General features: G+C 54.1%; 1 protein-coding gene across 10 annotated transcripts in view; it reads right to left on the bottom strand.

Annotated features, from left to right (window-relative positions):
* Nucleotides 1–9,863, bottom strand: part of DNAI2 (dynein axonemal intermediate chain 2) — a 40,234-nt gene that overhangs the window by 12,090 nt on the left and 18,281 nt on the right. For 3 of the 10 annotated variants that reach the window (XM_081030273.1, XM_081030272.1, XM_081030267.1), the window contains exons 10-13: nucleotides 8,756–8,891; nucleotides 8,099–8,245; nucleotides 7,048–7,269; nucleotides 4,559–5,304 (exon numbers count right to left, since the gene is read on the bottom strand). In XM_081030273.1, coding sequence (XP_080886399.1) covers nucleotides 5,215–5,304; nucleotides 7,048–7,269; nucleotides 8,099–8,245; nucleotides 8,756–8,891 — 595 coding nt within the window. In that variant the 3' untranslated portion in view covers nucleotides 4,559–5,214. Of the gene's footprint in view, nucleotides 1–4,554; nucleotides 5,305–7,047; nucleotides 7,270–8,098; nucleotides 8,246–8,755; nucleotides 8,892–9,863 lie in introns of those variants that run through there. The other 7 variants (XM_081030271.1, XM_081030270.1, XM_081030268.1 and 4 more) reach the window with 5 other exon arrangements.

The raw sequence follows: 9,863 nt of genomic DNA, 5'->3' as shown, positions 1-9,863 counted from the left end.
TTCCATCTTTTTTGCCTTCTCCCGCCCCCACTGAGCAGGACAGCCCTCCTGCAGAGGCTGGGCAAGGGGAGCCAGGGGTTCACTTCCCACGGAAGGAGCTGGGTCAGGAAGCTCCTCCCCGGGCACTGTGGCCTGGCACACATCCAGAGGCGGAGCAGAGCCAGCCGTGCCCGGGGACTGGCTTCCCCAAGGAGCCCGCTTGTGTTTTATAGTTATTAATAAGCAGGAAGCCACCTGTGGCTTCGGGCTTGATAAATAGATAAACCAAGAGACGTTTGGCAGAAACCAAATACTCCTGCGAGCGGTCCCAAGGTTTTGCCCCGAGGCTCATCCTGGGGCTGGCGTGCTGCAATGAGAATCGGTAAATTTGAAGGGGCGAAAATGTCCTCCTGGCCTACATTTCAGACCCCTGAATCTAATCTATTACGGTCAGTCGCAGAATGCCCCTGGTCAATTGGACCAGAGCGACTTCTTTTCTTTTTCTGTTCCTCCGCGGGCACAAACCCACCCAGGATGGCCCCGGGTGGTCAAAATAAGACAAGCTTCTAAGCAGGCAGTCCCAGCCCATCTTACATGCTCATCACGAGGTCGGGACCCCTCCCTCCTTTTCCACCAAACTCTTACTTTTGCTCTTCAAGACCCCTCAGCGTGAGCTCCTAGGCACTGGGTGAGTGCTCAGTACCTGCCCTCCACATACAGGCACTGCCCTGAAATCTGATCACTCATTCAATCCCATTGCTTCCGTCCCTCCTCCACATCTCCGCTGCCACTGCCCAAAGGCTGGGACCTCACAGTGTCCCATCTGGACGACCACAGCAGTCTGCATGCTCTACCTTCCAATCCACTGCCACCTGTCGTCATTCTGAAAGACAGATGGGTGCCGTCACCTCACTGACATGCTGCCATGGCTCCCCACTGCCTCCCAGGTGGAGTCTGCCTATAGCCTGGAGCCCTTGCCTTCCCTGCCTTCCCTTTGGCCTGTTCCCCTCCTCCCACCTCTGCTCTGGCCGTGCTCATCCACGTGCAGCATTCTGGATGTGCTGCTCTCTCCTTGTCCCTGCCTCTTATCCTGATTTCCATCTTCCACTTATTAGACTGGCTAAGTCCTTCTTCAGAACTCATCTTACATGTCCCCTCGCCTCTTTCTGAGCTCACTGAGCTCTTCATCCATTTCCCTGAAGTGTCCAAGGGGCAAAAGCTCCCTCACCTAATGAAAAGGTCACTACTGCCCCCCGAGTGTTGATGTCATCAGTGACCTTGATTCCCACGTAGCAACGATATTTTCCATTAGAGATGTGTGACGCTATCCCATTCCCTCCAAACCCACCTGCAGTCGGAATCCATTAGTTTCCAGGAACTCTGAGTACTTCCTAAAGTCCTGTGACGCTCTGGGGCCCAAGGGACCAAAGACCCTCTGGCTTGTAAACTGGAGATGACTACTTAGAGTTTGGAAGGTGAAATGAAAGAGTGATTAGGAAACAAACATCCACTGAACATTTTTCTCTGAAGAAGCCCAGTATCCCTCTAGGTCTGGCGTTCATATGCTGAAGGGATCTCAAGTAACCAGTTCACACACCATCCTGGTAGCTCCTCCTGCTGACCTTGAACTTGATGTCCCTGGGGAAGGCTGTCTTGGATGTGAGGGAGGGAATAGAAACTGAGTGAGCGCTCACTTTGAATCTAGTTGCAGTGTTATGTTGACATGTATTTCATTTACACTCCCAAATAGCTTTCTCCCATCCCCCACCCCCACCGCAAGGTAGGTAACAGGTGCAGACAGGTAAGAGACTCCGCAGCCATCGCCCCCCCCATCCAAGCTGCCATCTTCTGTCACCTGACACCCCGATGTCCTCCCAACCTGCCTCCAGGCTGCCTCCCTCCAGGCCATCATTCATGAGCTGCCCAGTCATTTTGTAAAAGCGTACATCTGACCGATCACACCTCTCCCCTGCTTCTCAGTGACCTTAGGAGAAAGGGTGAAATCCTTAACGGGACCTTCGAGTCCCCGTCCGCCTGGCCCCTGCCTGTTCTCTAGGCTCGTTCCTGCCCTTCCAGCCCTTGCTGACCACACTTCCGTCACACTGAGTTCTCAGCTTCATTGTCACTTTCTCAGGGAGGCCTCCCCGACCGCTGTGTCCCCCCTAGAGTCTAGGTTAGTTCCTCCTAGTATCCCTCTCTTAGCACGCGTACTTCCCCTTAGAACATCACTTTGCACAACCGTCAGCTCTCTCTCTGTGTCTCCCGTTAGCGTACAAGCTCCGGGAAGGCAGAGTCTGTCTGCCTTCTTAATGGTCGCTCTGTTCCCAGTGCCAGATACAGTGCTGAGCAAAAGCATGTTTCCTAGACGGCAAGTGCCTGAGCTGGATGCAGATTTCAAAGGCCAGACCCCTCTGCCTGCCTGTAAGCTCCATAACACACCTCCACTGTCCACCATTCCCGTTTCCATCCCACAGGCCCTTTGGCACCAGAGGAGCTAGCCCCTGGGGCTCGGTTCTGGGAGCCAGGGGAGAGCCGAGATGGGGTACGGATCTGACCCTCTGGGTTACCTCCCTCTGGCTCAGTGTCATCCCAGGGGCCTCTGGACCCTGGCATGGGGTGGGGCACTTTCTTTTGTTTCTAACAGAGTCCTGCCCTGGGGCCCATTGTACCCAGCTGCCACCCAGAGGGAGTGTGGGACAGTGATTGATTTCCTCCTAGCCCACGGGGCTGTCATGGCTGCAAGCTGAAGCATCATGAGTCAAGTGCCGTGCTTATCAATGGAGTCGGCTGAGTAGAACGGGTCCAAGAGAAGGGGCACACTCTCCCCGGGTGTGCACGGAGAGGCGGGACCTAACTGTGCTGCGGACACTTGGGTCCGGCCCCTGCTTCTGCCACTTTCTGACCCTGCTGGGATGTGTCCCTGAACCCAGGCCCGGCATCCACGTTCCACGTGCCACATTCCACACCCACCGTGGCGGTTTCTTCCAGCAGCCTCTGGTTCTCCGATGAGGCCTTGTGGTTTGGTTTTGTTCCCCTTGGGAGAAACTAAGCAACAGGTTCCGTGTGAGGCTGGTGAAACGAGGAGGTGAAGGTCATGGCTCTAAGGACAGGCAGTGATGGATGTTGAATTCACAGAGTTCACGCTGCCCCTGGCCCAGCGATGTCTGTGGGGCCCTCCTCTTCTCTCCCACACCCATTCCTCAAGTGCCATCCTGGCACAGTGGCGGCCTCTGTATCCATAGTGAAAGGTTTGAAGACGCCAGCCTTTGTGGTGGCCCACAAAGCCTTTGTGGTGGCCCACAAAAATGTGGTGGCCCATATATACCAGCACAAGCCAAAAGCCAAAAGCCAAAAGTCTACTGCAGCAAAAGAATATTCTCCTTTGGAGAACATTGGAACTTATCACCCCAGCAGCTCACCGAGGGGTCCATCGGTGTGCCCAGGCTAATGCAACAGGGAGCTGTAACTGTCTCCTGGGACATTTCCCTGGGACAGGCTTTTCTAAGTCAGGGTTTCTCCACCCTGACTCCACTACATTCAGGCCATATCATTTGTGGTGCGGGCGGTCCCTGCCCTGTGGGACATTGGGCAGCGTCCCTGGCCTCTACCCTCCGGATGCCAGCAGCGTCCTCCAACAACTTATGCTAATCCAACTGTGCCCAGACATTGCCTAGTGTCCCATCGGGGACAAAATCACCCCGGTGGAAACCATTGCTCTATGGGCAGCTCCAGGGCTCCCTGCGTCCCTGCACAGGGAGGTGCCCATCACAGGAAACTGTACAAAGAGGGACACATGACATGTGGACACCCTCTGCACGGAAGCCTCTTCCTGGGAGACCTGAGACTGGAGTGTGGACAGGCGTTTGCACCAGGGCTGGGCCTGTGGGCTGGCCGTCAGCTTTCCCACTCACTCCCATGAGACTCAGGCAACTCGTTCCCTCTCTGTGTCTCAGTTGGCACGTGACTCAGGGATGGAAGATGATGATAGCACTCCTTCTGGGGGATATTTTGAAGATCAAGTGCCCAATCAATGTGACCATGGTGGTTATTTTATCAAGGTCTAGCCACAATGGACACTCAATTTTTTGGGGGGTGGCACAAGGGACAGCTGGTCCTGGGTCCCTCTCCAATAAGATTCTAACACAGGCATTTTAAAAAGGGTATTTTTGGTCCCTGCCAGGACCACCGGACACCCACAGAATGAATGGTGGTTGGGACGTCTCCTGGAGTAAAGCTGGCTCTGAGGTGCCCTCTTGCCTATGACATTTCTGGCAATGGTCACCAAATGCTGCTGTGCCCTGATTTCAGGCCAGTCCATGGGGGCCCCCGTGGGACCTACCTAGCACCTGGCTACCGGTGACTGACGTTCAAGGTTGTGAGTGAGCTGCCTGGCCTCTTGCCCTGCTCTGCCCTCACCCACCCCATGGCCTGGGCAGGTCCCCATACCTCTCCTGGAACCCGTTTCTTCCTCTGCAGAGTAAGGGTAACCGGAGTACAAACATTCAGGGACTTTTAAAAGGAATTACATGAGATAACATGAAAAGCTGTCAGTGCATGATACATAATAAGACTAATGGTTAGCCTTGTTATTATTAATTTAATTTTACAAGAATTAAGATAATAGAAAGCTTGCAGAGCACAAGAATAACCAAGCTCGATTCATTGATCTACTCTCACGTTTTTGGAGGTAAACATGGCTGGGAGAGTTGCTTGGAAAGACATCTTTCCAAGGACAGGCTTTCTGTTCCTTGGGTTGTCTGTCGACAGGGAGGGTCATGAAGGGAGAAGGAGAGACCTCGCCCCCAGCTCTGTCCAAGGCCCTGCCTTGGCTGCGACAAGCCCAGTGAGGCTTTGCAAGCTTATGAAGGAAAATGATGGAGGGAAAGCTCTTGAGAAGCTGAATCAAAGAAACGTGCAGGGCCAGGCTGAAAGGCTGTGTGGGACCTGAGGTGGAGCTGGCCGGGATGGCTGAGACAGGGGCACCCATCTCAGGGATGCGCCTGCCCCTTCCCTCCCTCCAAGGGGTTGCTGAGGCCTGGGCTCAGTGAGTTAGTGTGGGCCAGCGATCGATCTGTGGGTCGTGGGGGCTGGGTCGGCGCCCCTTTGCTCCCCCTGCCCTCACCCCAGTATCACTTTAAGGGAGGAGTTCAGCCTCCCACTTGTAAAAGCAGGGCAGTGCCAAGAGGTGGGAGATGGAGGCACATGTTTGAGGGGGCGGTAGGCAAGGCTGACCTTCTAGGTTGGAGTCTCTTCAGAGGCCCCTTCTTCTTCTTCCTCATCCTCTCCCTCCACCTCCTCTTCTCCCTCCATCTTCTGTTGTTTCTGCTAAGGAAAGACAGCATTGAGTTGTTGGTGGGGGGCAGGCCTCCCCTACACCCTGCGAAGTTAACCCCCGGAGGCCAAAAGCAGCCATATGGCCAAAGCCTGGCTGCCAGCGCCGAGGCCACAAGGGCCTGGTAGGTGTGGACCCCGGGCACACAGAGGTATCCCACAGACTCGGGTACAAGTGCTGTTTCTGACACTTGCTGCCTGGTGACCTCGGTGCTCCTCCGAGTCTCCTTGGTCCCCTCACCTGTAAAATGGGCACGATTGCTCAGGGGGATATGACTGGGATTAGAAATAATGGATGTAAGGACACAACAGTGCTTTCTAAGCTCTGACCCCAGAATTTCTGGCCAAATGCAGAGACTAAGAGAGAGGCAGGAAGTGTGTGGGGGCAGAAGAAGACGGGGACCAAGTCCTGTGAGCCGGAACCCTTCTGAGGCCCGGGTTCTTCCTCTAGTGTGCTCGAGCTGCTGTGAAGAGTACCTGTCAGAACTTCAGCACCAAGACGGTGTCTGTGAGCTGCCTTTCGGTGGAAGGTGGCCAATGCTGGCACTGCCTTCTTAAAGGCTGGAGGGCCCCGGGGTGGTGGGTGGGGCAGCCCAGGGCTATGGGGCCAGTCTCGCCTCTCGTCATAGATGGAGAGAGTGCTCTGCCCCACCTATTCCACACAGATAGTGTGAGCATAAAGCCACTCATATCTGAAGACTTCCAAATGCAAACTGTGCCTGTGAAATCCTAGCCTGTCCCTAGGCTCGGTGAGAGGGAGACAGAAGAGGGAAGACGTCAGAGGGGGAACCAGTTATCCTCAATGTGTGCTCATCCATCCTCCTTCACCCTGGCCTCTCCATTAGTGCCCAAGAATTTGCCACACAGCTCTTCAATGCAGGGCCGGCTTCCTGAGCAGGCGCCCTGTACGGACCCACGGGGTGCTTCCAAGGGCCTCATACTGGCTTTCATGTTCTGTTGTCATTGTCTTGAAAGTCTCAAGACTTTTTGAACAAGGGACCCTCCCCATGTTCATTTTGCACTAGGCCACGCCCCCAAATAATACAGCTGGTCTTGCTCGACAGGACAGGCATGGGTCCATGCTCGCTGGTCCTTTTCTCTCCAAGCTGCTCTTTTCACTCTTTCCCACCTTGGCATCTTATCTGTGGGTCCCTAAAAGCAATGACACAGACTGACAATGTCTTTTTCTTTCTCTGTCCTCTGATGCAGAAAAGGGCCTGGAAGGTGACCAGATACCATCTTTCTAGCTGATCTCCTCATTTTGTGGATGAAAATTGAGGAACCAAGAAGTAAAGTGACCGGCCCATTTGTTACAGCTCGACGGTACCATGGACACATGAGCTCAGCACAGAGAACACCCCCTAACATCAGGCGGCGTAAGCAGAATACCCTCCACGTCACGATGTCACAGCCACCTCCTCCACGGGCCTCAAGGCTCACTCTTATCTGACACCTCACTTAGCCCCCATCTCACTCAGTTGGTCACATGTGTGGGAGGGAGAGGAGGACTCTGGGAAGCCCGGAGCACAGCTCCCGCCCCCAAGGAGTTTGAAGTCTGTTTGGAGACTCAGGATTCCTTGGGAGGATGGGAGTAATTGCTTCCATTTGCCAGATGGACAAATTTATGTCCACCTGGCAAGGCCACTTGCTTGAGGTCACCCAGGAGGTCAGCAAACAGACAGAACCCAGGTGCTGGGGCTCCCACCCCACCCACCGGGCCCTGCTCGAGGCCCCTACAGGTTTGGACTTCATGGCTGCCGCCTCCTTCTTCTTCAGCTCCGTGAAGATGATGCTGAAGAACTCTTCCTCGGCCTTGGTGACCAGCTCCTCCAGGTTTATGGAGGGCACCTCCTCCCTCAGCTCGTCATCCTTGCCCTCCGCTTTGCTTTTCTCCTTCAGCCGCATCTCTCGGTGCCTTGCCTCCAGAATCTTCTCCCGACGGGTCTCACGCTCAAATATCTGTGGCACACAGGGACAGAGAGGCCTGTGGGAAGGGGCCAGGGCTCCCAGCACAGGGCCCAAACTAGCTTCTCCTTGCTCTACTCACAGCAGCCCCCAAAGAGTCCTGTACTCAGAACTAAGGGCAAGAAAGGAGGGCTAAACATTGCAGTCAGGAGGTGGGAGCAGGGTGACAGGTTACTCGGTTCCAAGGAGTTCCAAGAACATAGACAACAGACTGAAGAATGCAACATGGCGGCCCTGGGCCCAGGAAGGACCGGCTCAAGGTGGCACCACAGTGTCACACAGAGCCAGGAGGGTCTCCCAGGGCTTAGCACCAGGGGTTTTCATTTCCACAGTGTGCCCCACTGTTCTGGGGAGGTGCCTCCGAGGCGATCCACCGGGCTGATGTGTAGTGAGGAATCGCAGGCCCCTGGCTCCCCAGCTCACCTTCCCCAGGGCAATCCCCCTCTATCTGTCTCCTCTACAGGCAGTCGCCTTAGCCTTCATCTGACAGATTCTGCTGCCAAAAAATAAATTGTCTGACACTGGACAAACTGACCTAGTCAAACCACTCTGACGGATGGCTGAAAAACTGAAGTCTGGAGAGGTAAAATGACTTGCCCAAGGCCACTTAGCTACCTAGTGGTTAAGCCAGGGAGGACTCAGATGCCCAACGCCCATTTACAGTGCTCACTTAAGGACACCACGCTGCCTCCCCCAAAATATCCATCCATTTCCCAGGCGGTGAGAAGGAGGGGCCGTGTGTTTCTCTGACGAGCCCGCTCTGCCAGGGGCCAGGTCAACACAGGAGCTGGAGCGTGCCTCGTCCCTGGCATGGGGCACTTACGGAAGAGGCCATGTTCTTCTCATTTCTCTGGAGGGTGTGCAGCCCATTCGATACCTCCAGCAGTGTGGTTGTCCCCAGCTGGGAGCCACAGGCGATGAAACACCCATTGTCTTGCACACGGAGGCAGAAGAGTGCCTCATCACACACCTGTTGAAGGACCCAGACAGACCCGGGTGGCAGAGGAGGGAGGAGCGAAGTAACCCTTCTTTTGTCTGAGTATCTGGTCCCCGGGGAGGCTCAGCCAAGGGGCCCCATTCAGACACTCACGGTAAGTCCCCCTGACCCTCAGGGTGAAGTTCACACTCTGAGATTGGCTGACAAGCCCCTTCGTCCCCGGCTTCATCTCTCACCTGCCCCCCACCCCACGCTGCCCCTTCCGTCAAGCTTCACATGCATCCTGCAGGCTCCCAAACACTAAGCCCATCCATGGCCCCAGCCAGCAGCTCTCAGCTCTGGCTGTGTTAATCTGATAACAGCAGCCCAGGCTGGAAGAGTCCGCTGCCAGGGCCCCACGCCCAGGGCTTCTGAAGGAATAGGCCTTGGGGGAGGAGAGGGTAGGCATCTGCTTTTTTTCCCTTTTAAAATTTCCCTCAGGGGAGTGTGTTGTCCTAGCAGGGCCTGAGGACCTAGAAGCATGGCAGGGGGGGTGTACATGACCTTCAGGCTGAGGGCGGGGTCACACTGCTTGAACACGAAGTCCCAGATATCCAGGGTCCCGTCCATCTTGGTGGTGAAGAAAACTGCCGGTCTCACTGGGCTCCAGGCGCCATCAGTGAGGTAGGCCATGTGGTACCTGTGGGGAGTAGGATGTCACCAGTCAGGGACCGCTATGGTTGGGAGGGACAGCGAGGCTACCGAGCCTCAGCTCTGCTTACCCAGCCCCTCCTGGGCTCCGGGGGCTCGTGGCTGAACAGGAAGTTCTTCCTCGTGTCTGACTTCTAGCCATGCTAATCTCACCCACCTACAGCTCACGGGCTTGGCTTTAAAGGGCTGTGGGTTGATGCTTCCCATGGGCCGGCCACTGGCTTTTCTCCATAGCTAACTCCCGGGAACAGGCATGTGCTCTGGAGCAGGGCCCAGGGCCCCAGTCGTGGGACTCCTTGAAAGGAGTTACAGGAAGGATGTCCCCAGAAAAGTTCATAATATTGAGGTTAGGAGAGGGTTATACTTCCTACATGGTTCAATCTAGATTTTCAAAGATTTGTGCAGTGAAGAATGAAATTTATCTTACACCACATACAAGAATCAACTCAAAATGGATTAAAGACTTAAATGCACAACCTGAAACCGTAAAACGCCTAGAAGAGGACATACGGAAAAAGCTCCCTGACACTGGTCTTGGCAATGAGTTTTTCGATATGATACCAAGAACACAGGCAACAAAGGCAAAAATAAACAAGTGGGACTACAACAAATAAAAAGCTTCTGCACAGCAAAGGAAACAATCAACAAAATGAAAAGACAACCTATGGAATGGGAAATAATATTGGCAAACAATATATCTGATAAGGGGCTAATATATCCAAAATATATAAGAAACTCATACAACTCAGTGGCAAAAAAAAAAAAAAAAAAATCCCAAACCAAAGAACTCAATTTAAAAATGGGCAAATGACTTGAATAGACATTCCTCCAAAAAAGACATACAGAGGCCAACAGGTACGTGAAAAGATTCGCAACATCACTAATCATCTGGGAAATGCAACGCAAATCACAATGAAATAGTACCTCGCCTGTTATAATGGCTATTATTAAAAAAGCAAAA

This window comes from Rhinolophus hipposideros, assembly GCF_964194185.1.
Source record: "Rhinolophus hipposideros genome assembly, chromosome: 20".
In the NCBI taxonomy this organism is placed as follows: domain Eukaryota; kingdom Metazoa; phylum Chordata; class Mammalia; order Chiroptera; family Rhinolophidae; genus Rhinolophus; species Rhinolophus hipposideros.
The sequence above is the reverse complement of the archived record's forward strand: the minus strand, read 5'-3'. Positions and strand labels throughout refer to the sequence as shown.